At 40.5% G+C, this 15327-nt stretch overlaps 1 protein-coding gene across 7 annotated transcripts in view; it reads right to left on the reverse strand.

Moving 5' to 3' along the window:
* HSF2B (heat shock transcription factor 2 binding protein) overlaps window positions 1–15327 on the reverse strand; it is a 198744-nt gene that overhangs the window by 167134 nt on the left and 16283 nt on the right. For 4 of the 7 annotated variants that reach the window (XR_011622865.1, XM_071095780.1, XM_071095776.1 and 1 more), the window contains exons 5-6: window positions 7753–7911; window positions 4432–4564 (exon numbers count right to left, since the gene is read on the reverse strand). Coding sequence is in view for 6 of the 7 variants with exons in the window: in XM_071095780.1 (XP_070951881.1) it covers window positions 4432–4564; window positions 7753–7911 (292 nt within the window). In the remaining variant the exon portion in view is untranslated. Of the gene's footprint in view, window positions 1–4431; window positions 4565–7752; window positions 7912–8130; window positions 8236–15327 lie in introns of those variants that run through there. The other 3 variants (XM_071095777.1, XM_071095779.1, XM_071095781.1) reach the window with 2 other exon arrangements.

Below are 15327 nucleotides of genomic sequence, written 5' to 3' on the forward strand. Positions count from 1 at the left end.
TCACAACCAGCAAAACGACAAGTTGCATAGGTCATAAGCCTTTGGGGTCACTTGCAAAGAGAAGAAAATGCAAATCATTAAATTTGCAAATGCCTTCTGTTAAAAGACAGCCTTCAAACAATTGTTTTACAGGGAGGGCAACGCAAGCCTGCTACAACTGTAGGTGCCAAGATGAACGTGCAGAACGCTGCCCTGCACTGGAGTAAGAGCCAGAAAACATCACGATCTCAGCACCCGCCCCGCAAGAACTATCATCACGTTTTAAGGGGTTAAGAAACAAATGTCTACACAGGACCTGCCCCATTAGGATTTCAATAAAAGAAGGATAATACCATAAGGAAAATAAAATTTTCTCTCTCTTTAACAGCAGAGGATTTTCTTAAGAACAGCATGGGAAAATAATAATAAAGCAGAGATTAAAGATCAATGTAAAAAATAAACAGTCTGAAATTAAATAATTCAAACTTAAAGCTGTTGGGACTTTAAATTATCCCAACCCTTGTGAGGAATGTAGCTATGCAGCTGCAAATTCTGTCTTTTTCTTTCCTGTAAATAATTAAGACCACACTGCTGGAAATAAGACTTCCTCAGATAACCCTCCTTGGAATGTAGTAATCTGTAAACAGTCAAATCACTGTGGCACACACACTGGTCTTGTATGGAAAATGTTCTAATCCTGCTGGAACTTCTCTGTCTCTGCCTATATCAGTGAAATCTTCTTCACCTTGGAACCCTGACCCCACTGGTTTGAAGTCAGTGTTTCTGAGTGGCCACTGTCAAGCTCTGTGCACAAATAAACTCTGTACTTCGTCTTATTTTCTGAATCTCATTATTTAAGGCTGATAAGTCACAGCAATGTATTGAACCATTTCACTGACTTCAGAACAAAGAGTCTCAACACTCACTAGTACATTCCACCTTTCTATACCCATTTTTTTTTTTTTTTTTTTGAGACAGAGTCTTGCTCTGTCACCTAGGCTGGAGTGCAGTGGCGCGATATCAGCTCACTACAACCTCTACCTCCCAGGTTCAAGCGATTCTCTTGCCTCAGCCTCCCGAGTAGCTCAGATTACAGGTGCCCACCACCACGCCTGGCTAATTTTTTTGTATTTTTAGTAGAGACAGGGTTTCTCCATGTTGGCCAGGCTGCTCCCGAACTCCTCCTGACTTTAAGTGATCCACTCACCTCAAGCCTCCCAAAATGCTGGGATTACAGGCATAAGCCACTGTGCCTGGCCTCTATACTAAGAAATTATTTAGTCCCTGGACTTTATCCCTTATGACAGTTCTGATATGGAATTTTATCATAACTCTCAGGGAAAGGTTTACTTTATTATCTTTTAGGAGAATTTTGCTGAAGAGGCAATTTCGGTTTTTGAGATTATATAATTATTATACTAAAACAATAGCAAAGAGCTCAGTTTCCGCTTAGCTTACAGCTTTTACTTTAGCTAGCTAGACAGTAAAATTATGATTCTGAATAAAAGCAGCTAAACTTAGTTGTTTTTTTCTGTCAAGGTACGTAACTATGCAGAACATGCAAACTCATCTGTTTCCTTCAGATCATTCATTCTTAATAACTGATATTTATCAGAATCACCTGGGGTGATTTTCCAAAATAAACACACCTGGTACCTATCCCAGATCTATGGAATCAGATTCTCCAGGGTGCTCCCCAGCATTAACATCTGAAAACACTCCAGAGTTGTTTACACACTCTCAACCCTGACTGTAAACACCAGTCTCTACAACAGTCACTATAGCTGAAAAGAATTACAGGCACACTTCATTTTATTACATTCGCTTTATTGTGCTTTGCAGACACTGTTTTTTTACAAATTGAAGGAATGTGGCAACCCGGCACTGAGCAAGTCCGTTGGTGCCATTTTTCCAACAGTATGTGCTTACTTCATGCCTCTGTGCCACATTTTGGTAATTCTTGCAATAGTTTAAACTTTTCATTATTATTACATCTGTTATGGTCATCCATGATCAGTGATCTTTGATGTTACCACTGTAATTGTTTTGGGGCACCATGAACCACACCCACATAAGACAGCAAATTTAATCAATGCATGTTACTAATCTTCTGACTGTTCCAATGACTGGCCATTCCCATCTCTCTCCCTCTCCTAGGACCTTGCTATTCCCTGAGACACAACAATATTGAAATTAGGTCAGTTAATAACCCTACAATGACCTCTAAATGTTCAAGCAAAAGAAAGAGGTACACATCTGAAAGAAAAAGCTAGAAATGATTAAGCTTAGTGAAGAAGGCATGGCCAAAGCTGAGACCTGCTGAAAGTTAAGACTTCTTGCACCAAACAGCCAAGTTACGACTATAATTGCAAAGTTCTTGATAGAAATTAAAAGCTCTATTCCAGTGAACACATGAATGATAAGAAAGCAAAACAGCCTTATTGCTGATATGGAGAAAGCCCAAGTATTCTAGATAGAAGATCAAAAATCATCAAAAATCCCTTAAGCCAAAGCCTAATCCAGAGAAAAGCCCTAATGCTCTTCAATTCTATGAAGGCTGACAGGGGTGAGGAAGCTGCAGAAGAAAAGCTGAAAGCTAGTACAGCTTGCTTCATGAGGTTTAAGGAAAAAAGTTGTCTCTATAACATAAAGGTACAACATGCAGCAGCAAGTGCTGATGGAGAAGCTGCAACAAGTTATCCAGAAGATCTAGCTAAGATCATTGCCGAGGGTGGTTGCACTAAACAAGAGATTTTCAATGTAGACAAAATAGCTTTCTATTGGAAGAAGATGCCATCTAGGACTTTCACTGCTACAGAAAAGTCAATGCCTGACTTTAAAGTATCAAAAGACAGGCTGACTCTCGTTAGGGGCAAAAGGTGCTGGTGACTTTAATTGAAGTCAATGCTCATTTAAAGTCAATGCTCATTTAACCATTCCGAAAATACTACAGCCCTTAAGAATTATGCTAAATCTACTCTTGCCTATGCTCTAGAAATAGAAAAACAAAGCCTGGATGACAGCACACCTGTTCACAGCATGGTTTTCTGAATATTTTAAGCCCACTGTTGAGACCTACTGCTCAGAAAAAAAGACTTCGTTCCAAATACTACTGTTCATTGATAATGCACCTGGTCAATCAGGAGCCATGACGGAGAGGTGCAAAGAGAGTAATGTTGACTCCATGCCTGCTAAAACAAGATCTATTCTTCAGCTCATACATCAAAAAGAAATTTCAACTTTCAAGTCCTATTTTTTTAAGAACTACATTTCATAAGGCTACAGCTGCCATAAACAGTGATTCCTCTGATGGATCTGGATGAAGTCAACTGAAAACCTTCTAAAAAAGATTCACCATTCTAGATGCCATTAAGAATATTAATGATTCGGCCGGGCGCAGTGGCTCATGCCTGTAATCCCAGCACTTTGGCAGGCTAAGGCAGGCGGATCACCTAAGGTCAGGAGTTCGAGACCAGCCTGGCCAACATGGAGAAACCCCATCTCTACTAAAAATAGAAAATTAGCCAGGCATGGTGGCACACGCCTGTAATCCCAGCCACTCAGGAGGCTGAGGCAGGAGAATCACTTGAACCAAGGAGGCAGAGGTTGCTGTGAGCCAAGATCGCACCATTGCACTCCAGCCTGGGCAACAAGAGTGAAAATTCCATCTCAAAAAAACAGAAAAACAAAAAAGAATATTCATGATTCATGGGAGGAAGTCAAGAAAACAACATTAACAGGAGTTTGCAAGAAGTTGATTTCAATCCTCATGGATGACTTTGAAGGGTTCATGACTTCAGTGTGAGTAAGTAACTACAGACGTGGTGACAGAAACGACGGATGAGTTGCTTCTTATGGAAGAACAAAGAAAGTGGTTTCTTGAGTTGGAATCTACTCTTGGTGAAGATGCTAAGACATCATTGAAATGAGAACAAAGGATTCAAAATATTACATAAACCTAGTTGACAAGTTTGAGAAGGCTGACTCCAATTTTGAAAGATGTTCTGCTGTGGAAAAAATGCTATCAAATAGCATCACACGCTACATAGAAATCTTACATGAAAGGAAGAGTTAATCGATGTGGCAAACTTCATTGTTGCCTCATTTTAAGAAATTTCCACAGCCACCCCAACCTTCAGTAACTACCACCTTGATCAGTTAGCAGTCACCAGTATCACGGCAAGACCCTCTACCAGCAAAAACTTGTAACTCGCTGAAGGCTCAGATGATCATTAGCATTTTCAGCAATAAAGAATTTTCTAATTAAAGTTTGTACATTGTTTATTAGACATAATGCTATTGCACATATAACAGACTACAGTATAAACATAATTTGTATATACACTGGGAAAGCAAAACAATTCATATGACTCGTTTGTTATTGCAGTATTTCCTTTATTGCAGTGGTCTGGAACCAAACATGCAATATCTCTAAGGTATGCTTGCACTTACTTGTTACAATTCCAGCCAGAGCAAAAACAAACTGATTTTCATCCGAATCAAGCTCCTTGATATCACCATCCAGTGACTTCACAAAACTCTCCATTGTTTGACCAGTGATGCTGAAAAACTTCAAAGCTTTATCCTGAAAGTTTGGAAATCAAAGTGTCATATCCTTTTACAGACACAGTGTGAAAACATTTTAAAAGTTCAGGATACAGAAGATTCTAGTTTTAATTATAGAATATTATAAAATCTATTCCCTCATTAAAAGTTCCCATTAAAAGAACAGAGAGGCCGGGCGCGGTGGTTCAAGCCTGTAATCCCAGCACTTTGGGAGGCCGAGACGGGTGGATCACGAGGTCAGGAGATCGAGACCATCCTGGCTAACACGATGAAACCCCGTCTCTACTAAAACTATAAAAAATTAGCCAGGCGTGGTGGCGGGTGCCTGTAGTCCCAGCTACTCGGGAGGCTGAGGCAGGAGAATGGCGTGAACCCGGGAGGCGGAGCTTGCAGTGAGCTGAGATCTGGCCACTGCACTCCAGCCTGGGCGACAGAGCGAGACTCCGTCTCAAATAAATAAATAAATAAATAAATAATAAAAATAAAAGAACAGAGAAAGCAGCTTGAGGCATGCAGGAGCAACAAAAACTACCCTGAAGATTGGTGGGCTCTTCATATGCAGATACATGAAACAGGACAAACGTACATGATAATGAAAGAAAATGGGAAGAATTCACTCAAAATGTAATTAAAAATATACTAGAAAAACATGCTGTCTATTTGTTCTGGGCATTAAACCAGAGGTGTTCAAACCTTTAGCGTAATTTTTTTCAAAAACAAAATCTTAATGGAAACATGTAAAGGAGATAAAGAGTAGCTCCTCTGGTAGTTTAAATCTTCATCACTTGGCAAAAAGCATTTCCAGGTTTGAACCTTTGTGATACTTCCTTCGGGGTGCTAGAGTTCTGAAGAAGAATTTTAAAACCAATGCACATTTTAACCCAGTTAAAAAAATGGAAATATTTGCATTTACAAATGATACAAGAAAACTTCGTGGATGATCAAATAATCTAAAACTGGGTTGTGGTGATGGTTAATGCAACTCTAGAAATTTGCTAAAAACCACTAAATTGTGTATTTATAGTCTTACAGTATGTAAATTAAACCTAATAAAGCTCAACAAACTTTTAAAAACACATTTAGTCTTTCCACCTAAAGTCAAACACAACTGTTATTTCTATTAGCAGTAAGTAATTTCCCACTGGTTTCCTGCCACACATCCCCCCTTCACCTTCATTTCCAGTCATGATCACGCCGTGCTCCCAGAGTCAAACACCAATCTTTTTTGGCTCCTCTTGTCCCCTCCAGGTACACACTCTGCCCGGCCATCACATCTGCCTCAACTGCCATGGCTCTCATACATGTTCCTTCTTTCCCATCTCCCCTGCAGAGGGCCGAGCTTACTCCAGCCAGACCAGCCAGAATGACCACCTCATCGGTCATCCTGTCTAGACCCGATGTGCCACAACCCCACCTCCTAATCCATCCTCACTCACTGTCAGATGAATCTTCCTAAAATTCTGCTCTTATCCTATCACTCTTTTACTGAAAAACCCTTAGGGAAAATCCAGTCTTACCACCTACAGGATGAATCATCAACGCGGTATTCAAAGTCCCAAAGTCACATCCCAACCTACGTCTAAGCTTTATCTCCCCACTACTCTACTACATTAACTCTCCACTGTGTCAACTGACGTACTCACTGTCCTAAAACAAACCCACCCACTTTCTGCCATTTCCACCTATTCATCAAGGCCCATTTCAAATATATCCCCTTCCGTGAAGTTCCCTGATAAACACCCGCTCCCATGCATACATGTGCGTGCGCATGCTCACACACACACAGGCTCCCCCCCAGACACGCACCCACACACACGCTCTCCGACACACTCCCACCCACCCACACATGCTCTCACACACACACACTCCCACACATACATATGCTCCCACATACACAAACACACATACGCTCCCCCACACACATGCTCCCACACATACACGCTCCCCCACACACACGCCCACACACTCCCACACACATGCTCCCACACACACGGCCACACACACACATGGTCTCACACACACACACATGCTCCCCACACACACACACACACACACACACGCTCCCCACACACACACAGGTGCTCCCACACATGCCCCCACACAGACACACGCTCACACACACACACTCACACACACACGCTCACACACACACTCCTCACACACATACACGCTCCACACACACACACGTCCTCTCACACACACGTTCCCACAAACACACCCACACACACATTCACATACACACAAGCTCACGCACACACCCTCATACATGGTCACACACACACAGGCTTCCAGTCTCTCACACACACGCTACCACACACACGGTCTCACACACACACACACACTCACACACACATATGCTCCCACACACAGTCACACACACATGCTCCCACACACCCGGTCACACACACACGCTCACACACACAGTCTCACACACACGCTCACACACACACACAGAGTTGAACCTTGAAAACAAGGGTTTGAACTGCACAGGTCCACTTACACAAGAATTTTCTTCAGTAAAAGTTACACTGAGTGTGTCTGCTACTCCAGCCTCCCCTTCCACCTCCTCCACCTCTACCACCCCTTAGACAGCAAGGCCAACCCAACAACTCTTCCTCCTCCTCTTCAATGTACTCAATTTGAAGATGATGAGGGTGAAGATCTTTATGATGATCTAACATACAAAAAATGTGTTAATCAACTATTTATGTTATCAGTAAGGCTTCCAGCCAACCGTAGAGTCAAAAGTTCTATGTGGTTTTCGACTGCACAGGAGGTCAGCGCCCCTAACCTCCATGTTGCTCAAGGTTCAACTGCATCTATATGTACGTGTGTGTGTGTACAAACACACACATCTACATACATGTATATATGTTAGAGAACATATATTCAATAAATTAAATACTACATTAACCATGAGATAATATATATAAAAGCACTTTTGATCTTATTAAACACATATAAAGTATTAATACTGAAGTGGTAATATGTCCACATATACCACAAGGTCTCCTGGAGAGAAGGGGGCTTATTTCATTCACTTTGCATCAGGTTACAATGAACCACATACGATAGGTATTCAATAACTAGCTGATGAACGAACACAAGAAAATGGAAAGATAGGGACTTAGTCTTTAAATGCCTTAATAAGCTATATGCTCTAAGTTATACAAGCATTAATCAACAATATCTAGAGAGCCCACTGACCATACTTACTCCTCCCAAAATGGCCTTGACGACTTCCTCGCTGCTGGAGACGCCCCACAAGAGGGTACAAGCTGCTGCTCCCATTTCTGTACAATACTCTGCCTGCTGCAGAAGTTGCTGCTTCGCTTCACTCAGCTGCTGTCGAAGAGCCAGTTTCTCCTGAAAGCAAAACAAAATCGAAAAATAAATAATAGCATTCAACCGTGACATATCTTTATTACATTTCCTCTTTCACAAAGGTATTTATTAAAGAAATGCATGTATAATTATAGAAAATAGTTGCAAATGAAAGCCAGTCCTAAGAGAGCCATAATCTATATCTACAGAAGAAATTTCAAAGGCAAAAACATCTGAGAAATATCTGAGGAAAGAACATACTACTATATTCTGGTTGATAAACCCACAGAGCTGAATTCATCTGCTTTAAGTAACTACATGAAATATCTCAAGCCCCAAGTGACTATACTCAGAACCAGCACCAACCGAGGCTTCTGAACAAAAACAACCTCACAAAGCAGTTTACCCAGAGAGCAACATTTCTAAGACAGGAGGCTGCCTCCTCCAAATGGCTCACTCCACTGAAAAAACACCATCTGCCAGAGGCAGACGCCAAATAAAAGGCACTTGGACATCAGGATTTGTAAAAAAAAGTACTTTAGAAAAACTCATTCTATATAAACATATCCTTAAGTCCTCATGAGAATATTGCCACAAGTGCCAGTAAACATAAAATATAATCTGTGAAGCTAAACAGGGAAAGAAAACCTAAAACCTAAGACCAGGTAGGAAAGATGGGAGGAGGGGCAAAAAGAATTGTGAAGGCTGGGAGTCCTATTCATGCCCTGGTGCAGCAAGCCAGTGCCAGTCTAACAAGAAGATGGAGGCTAGGAAGAGTTTCCTACTCTCCCACCAGCAGTGTCTGAGGTGACCTGTAGCTGGGTAAGTCTCCGCCATGGGTCTCTTCACAGGGGAAACACAGGGAATGGCCATCCTGATGGCCCTCCTGAACAACACAAGCACACTTGGAGGATTCACCTTGAGTGCACTACTGGAGTGATGTGGGGCTTTCTGTCCTCTCCAACCACCAGCACCAGGTACCTAAAATTCCCTCAAAAGGTGATAGCATTTCCTGATTTAATAAGACAAAAACTGAAAAATACAAAACCCTAGTCAAATTCATGTATACCAAATATAATGAGTTACATAAACCACAAAGTTAAAGTATATTAAATGTTGTAGATTTTCTTTTACAGAGATGAATACAAGACAAAAATAGAGGGGGCTTTTCACCCCCTGGAGGAAAAAGAGAGCTTTGGGGCCACAAATCAATACTGTTGACCTCGTAACTTGGATTAGGGTGGCCCGCTCATAGTTACCTGGAGACAATGCATTTGGCACACAGAGATTCATACACATTCATACATATATACACACATGTATTTAAGAAAAAAACGGCCACTGAACCTCTGGCACATGCTAATACTGCATCATGTGACCTGTCAACTCTGAGTTTTTAATGTCTTCATTATAACAACAATCTGGACTCCTAGATTCATCCTTTCAGTGTATGTAACTGAACACAAATCATGGTGACACATCAAGAAAACTATGTCACAGCACTTCCTTTTGGAATTCTAGCTTTTCTCACAACTTAAGCAGTCTGCATCTCAATTAGTCAGGGTATGGTAGTTCTTCTGCACGACCACAAAAAGACTACTGAGAATAACCAGGCAGGACTTTCCTCACTACAGTCACATTTGGTAGGTGCAGGAGGATATTCTCCAATGCAGGGTTCCACACACAGTACAATAATATAAAAAAAAAAAAACAAAAAAAACAAAAAAACTCAAAATCATAGCATTCCCAGTAACATCAAAAATAAGAATAATTTTTTAAAGTGCAAGACCTATACAATGAAAACTACACAGCATTACTGAAAGTAAAGAAGAGCTAAATAGATATACCATGTTCAAAAATTGGTAGGATGTCAATTCTTCCCAAACCGATCAACACAATCCCTATCAAAATCTCAGCCGACTTCTGTACAAAGTGATAATCTGATTCTAAAATTTCTATGGAAATGCAAAAGATTCAGAATATCTAAAAAATTGTCTGAAAAAGAAGAACAATGTTAGAAGACTAACAGTGCCTGATTTAGAGGAAAAAATAAACTAATTATAAAACTACCAAAATAGAACCAGTGTGGCATTGGTATAAAGATGGACGTATAGATCAGTGAAACACTGAAAAAATTGATTTTAACAAAGGTGCCAATGCAATTCAATGGAAAAAGGATAGTCTTTTCAACAACTGATGCTAAAACAACTGGATATTCATATGCAAAAAAAAGTTAATTCAAAATGAATCACAGGGCCGGATGTGGTGGCTCACACCTGTAATCCTAGCATTCTGGGAGGTGGAGGTAGGTGGATTGCTTGAGGTCAGGAGCTCAAAACTAGCCTGACAAACATGGTGAAACCCCGTCTCTACTAAAAATACAAAAATTAGCTGGCATGGTGGCACGCGCCTGTAATCCCAGCTACTCAGGAGGCTGAGGCAGAAGAATTGCTTGAACCTGGGAGGTGGAGGCTGCAGTGAGTGGAGATCACACCACTGCACTCCAGCCTGGGTGACCAAGCGAAATCCTGTCTCAAAAAAAAAAAAAAAAAAAAGAAAGAAAGAAAAGAAAAATGAAAACATATGACCACAGAAAAACTTGTACACAAATGTTTGTAGTGGCATTATTCATAACAGTCAAAAACTGGAACAGGCCAGGCAAGGTGGCTCACACCTGTAATCCCAGCACTTTGGAAGGCCAAGGCGAGCAGATCACTTGGGGCCAGGAGTTCGAGACCAGCCTGGCCAACATGGCGAAACCCCATATCTATAAAATAAAAAAGAAAAAGAAAAGAAAAAAAGAAAACTGCAAACAATCTAAACGGCCATCAAGTGGTGAATGGATGAAGAAAATGTGATACATCTACCCAATGGAATCTTGTTCTGCAATAAAAAAGAATAAATGATGTATGCTATAACACGAATAAACCTTCAGAACAGTATGCCAGATGCAAAAGACTACATATTATATAATTCTGTTCCTACAAAATATTCAGAAAAGGCAAATCTAAAGAGACAGAAAGTGAATCAGTGTTTGCCTGGGGCTGTGCAAGAGAGCACGGACTAACTGCAACAGATATGTGATGGAAATGTTCTAAAAGTTTATTGGACAAAATCCAACAATCACTCATGATTAAAAAAAAAAAAAAAAAAAAAAAATTCTCAGTCAGGACCAGTGGCTCATGACTGTAATCCCAGCGCTTTAAGGAACCAAGGTGGGAGGTTCACTTGACAAGAGAGAGGAGGTAGAGACCAGCCTTGGCAACACAGTAAGACCCTATCTCTACAAAAACTCAAAAAAAAAAAAAAAAAAAAAAATTAGCTGGCCATGGTGGCATATGCCTATAGACTCAGGAGGTTCAGGCAACTGGATGTTATGAGCTCAGGAGTTCAAGGCTGCAGTGAGCTATGATCACACTACTGCACTCCAGCCTGGGCTGCAGAGTGAGGCCCTGTCTCTGGGGAAAAAGAAAAAAAAAAGAAAAAAGGAACTCAGCAAACTAGGAATAGAGGGGAACTTTCTCAATTTTTTTTTTTTTTTTTTTTTTGAGACGGAATCTCGCTCTGTCGCCCAGGCTGGAGTGCAGTGGCTGGATCTCAGCTCACTGCAAGCTCCGCCTCCCAGGTTTACGCCATTCTCCTGCCTCAGTCTCCCGAGTAGCTGGGACTACAGACGCCTGCCACCTTGCCCGGCTAGTTTTTTGTATTTTTTTGTAGAGACGGGGTTTCACCATGTTAGCCAGGATGGTCTCGATCTCCTGACCTCGTGATCCGCCCGTCTCGGCCTCCCAAAGTGCTGGGATTACAGGCTTGAGCCACCGTGCCCGGCCGACTTTCTCAATTTTATAAATGCATCTGCAAAAACCTACAGCTAAAATCATAATTAATGCTAAAAGACTGAATACTTTCCCCTGAGATCAGGAATAAGGCAAAGACATCTACTCTCACCACTGTTATTCAGCACAGTGCTATAGTGCTGGAAGTTCTGGCCATGCAAGAAGGCAAGAGGAAGAAATAAAAGGTATACAAAGCAGAATGAAGAACTAGAACAGCCCCTATTTGTAGATGACATGACTGTCCACGTAGAAAATCTCAAGAAATCTATAAAAGAACTCCTAGAAGTCATAAATGAGTTCAAAAAGACCACAGGGGCTGGGCGCGGTGGCTCACGCCTGTAATCCCAGCACTCTGAGAGGCCAAGGCGGGCGGATCACTGGAGGTCAGGAGTTCAAGACCAGCCTGGCCAACATGGTGAAATCGTGTCTGTACTAAAAATGCAAAAATTACCCGGGCATGGAGGCGTGCACCTGTAATTCCAGCTACTCAAGAGGCTGAGGCAGGAGAATTGCCTGAACCTGAGAGGTGGAGGTTGTAGTGAGCCGAGATCACACACCACTGCACTGCAGCCTGGGGGACAAGATAAACAAACAAAAAGCAATCACATTTCTATGTACTAACTAAAAAATGGAAACCAAAATTAAAAACACAATACCATTTACAGTTACTCCAAATAAAATTAAATACTTAGGTAAAAATCTAATACAAATGTTTATGCTGAAAATAACTAGGTAAAAATCTAACACAAATCTAGATGCTGAAAATAATTATAAACTGCTGATGAAAGAAATTAAAGACAACTTAAAGAAAAGGAGAGACATGCTATGTTTATGAATTGGAAGATTCAATATAGTAAAGATATCAATTCTCTACAAACTGATCTACAAATACACCACAATTTCTATTAAAATTCCAGCAAGGCTTTTGTAGACACAAACAAGATGACTCTAAAATGTATGTGGAAAAGCAAAGGAGCTAGAATAGTTAAGGCAACTCTGAAACAGAGGAATGAAATGGGAAGAATCATTTTATCCAGTGTCAAGGCTTACTATGTCGCTACAGTAATCAAAACAATGTATCATTGGTGGAGGAACAGATCAAAGTACCTGAGTAGAGAACCCACAACAGACCCAGGTCGGTATGACTGAATTTTGACAAAGGTGCCAAAGCAATTCAACGAAGGAGAGTCTTTTTGAGCAATAGTGCTGAAGCAACTGGACAATGATAAGCCAAAGAAGAAAATATTAACCTGAACTTAAGCCTCATACTTTCTACAAAAATTAACTCAAAATAAATCATAGACTTAAATGCAAAATGTAAAACTATAAAACTATTAAGAAAAAAGAACAGGAGAAAATTGTGGGGACCTAGAGCTATGTGAAAAATTCTTAGATATAACAACAAGAAAATAGTCTATAAAAAGGAGAAATCAGTAAATTGGACTTCATCAAAATTTAAAACATTTGCTTTTTGAAAGAAGCTGTGAAGATGAAAAGAGCAGCTACAGACTGGGAGAAAAGACTTGCAAAACATGTATTCAGCAAAGGACTTGTGTCTAGAATATATCAAGAGCTCAAACGCAAAAGCGAAAAGGGAAAAAATCCAATTAGAACACGGATAAAAGACATGAAAAAAACATTTCATAAAAAAGAATACACAGACAGAAAATAAATGCATGAAATGATGTTCAACATAATTAGCTATTAGGGAAATGCAAATTAAAACCAAAACACACCTATCAAAATGACTAAGATTCAAAATAGAGATAACACCAAATGCTGGTTAGGACATGAAGAAAGTGAATCACTTATATATTTTTGGTGAGAATATAAAATGGTACAGCCACTCGGGAGAACAATTTGGCAATTTCTTTCAAAACTAAATGCGCACTTACCATACAACCCAGTAACTGTACTCTCAGGCATTTATCACACAAAAATAAAGACACACATTCACGCAAAAACCTATACATGGATGTTACTAGTGTCTTTATCAGTAGTAGAAAAAAAAAAACGTAGAAACTATTCAAACTTCTTTCAGTGGAGGAATTGCAACATATTGCAAACAAATCGCAACATATACATACCATGGAATATGAGGCAATAAAAAGAAAGAAACTAACAATACATGCAACTTGGATGTATCTGAGTGAAAGTCAGTCTCTGCCAGACACCCTTGGCTCATGCCTGTAATCTCAGCACTTTGGGAGGACAAGGCCAAAGGATCAATTGAGCCCAGGGGTTCAAGACAAGCCTGAGCAACATAGCGAACCTGTCTCCACAAAAAAATTAAAAATTAGCTGGGCATGGTGGCATGTGCCTGTGGACCTAGCTACTTGGGAGGCTGACACGGGAGGATTGCTTGGGCCCAAGAGGTTGAGGATGCAGCGAGCCATGATCTTGCCACTGCATGTCACTGCCTGAGTGACACAGTGAGACCCTGTCTCAAGGAAAAGTCAGTCTCAAAAGGTTATTCCACGTTATGACATTCTTGAGATAAGAAAATTAGAGAGATGGAAAATGTATTAGTGATTGCCAGGGGCTACGCAGAGGGAATGGGGTGGATGTGGCCATAAAGGGGTAGCACCAAGGAGCCTTATGGTGATGGAACAGTTCTGTGACTGTGGTCGTAGCTACATGAATCTACAAATGTCATAAAATTGCACAGAATTATGTACATATGTACACACACAAATGAGTACATACAGGAATGATGAAATACAAAGAAGTGCAGGTGAAAACTAGTGAAACTTGAAAGCTCTGTTAATTGTACCAATTCCAATTTCCTAGTTTTTATCTTCTACTACAGTTATGCAAGATGTCACCACTAGGGGAAACTGGGTGAAGGGTATAGGTAACTTCCCTGGACTTTTTGCAACTTCTAGTGAATCTGTAAGTATATACAAAAATTTATTTTGTTTCCAGTGGGATTGGACCAAAAATTTTAACCAAAAAAAAAAAAGTCATATAAATTTACTAAAAACTATCAAACTATACAATTACAATATATACAATTACAATGGAAAAAATGTTCTGGTACAAAATATACCTCAATAATCCTGTTTTAAAGAAACAATAATCAAACCCTGATATATTTTCCTGTTTAATGGAATACTCATACATAACAAGTTTATCAAGCACAAAACTCCCAAGATTTCTTCAATATCTTTCTGTAGTTCATTTCTTATTTTAGCTTAACCACAATTTTTCTTTTAAAAGTTTCTTGGCTCACTGTAAGCTCTGCCTTCCGGGTTCACGCCATTCTCCTGCCTCAGCCTCCCAAGTAGCTGGGACTACAGGTGCCCACCACCACGCCCAGCTAATTTTGTGTGTGTATGTGTGTGTGTGTGTATATATATATATATATGTTTTTGTTTTTGTTTTTGTTTTGTAGAGACGGGGTTTCACTGTGTTAGCCAAGATGGTCTCGATCTCCTGACCTTGTGATTCGCCTACCTCGGCCTCCCAAAGTGCTGGGATTACAGGCATGAGCCACCACGCCTGGCCAATATTCTGCAACTGTTTTGCCTTCACCAGGAAGCTGGGATCTTTTCCCTCGAGAGTCCAAACATTGCTACTGCCAGGACTCTTTCCTGGCCTAGCCTCCTCACATCATAAGCAG

The sequence above is a fragment of the Macaca nemestrina genome, chromosome 4, assembly GCF_043159975.1.
Source record: "Macaca nemestrina isolate mMacNem1 chromosome 4, mMacNem.hap1, whole genome shotgun sequence".
NCBI lineage: Eukaryota > Metazoa > Chordata > Mammalia > Primates > Cercopithecidae > Macaca > Macaca nemestrina.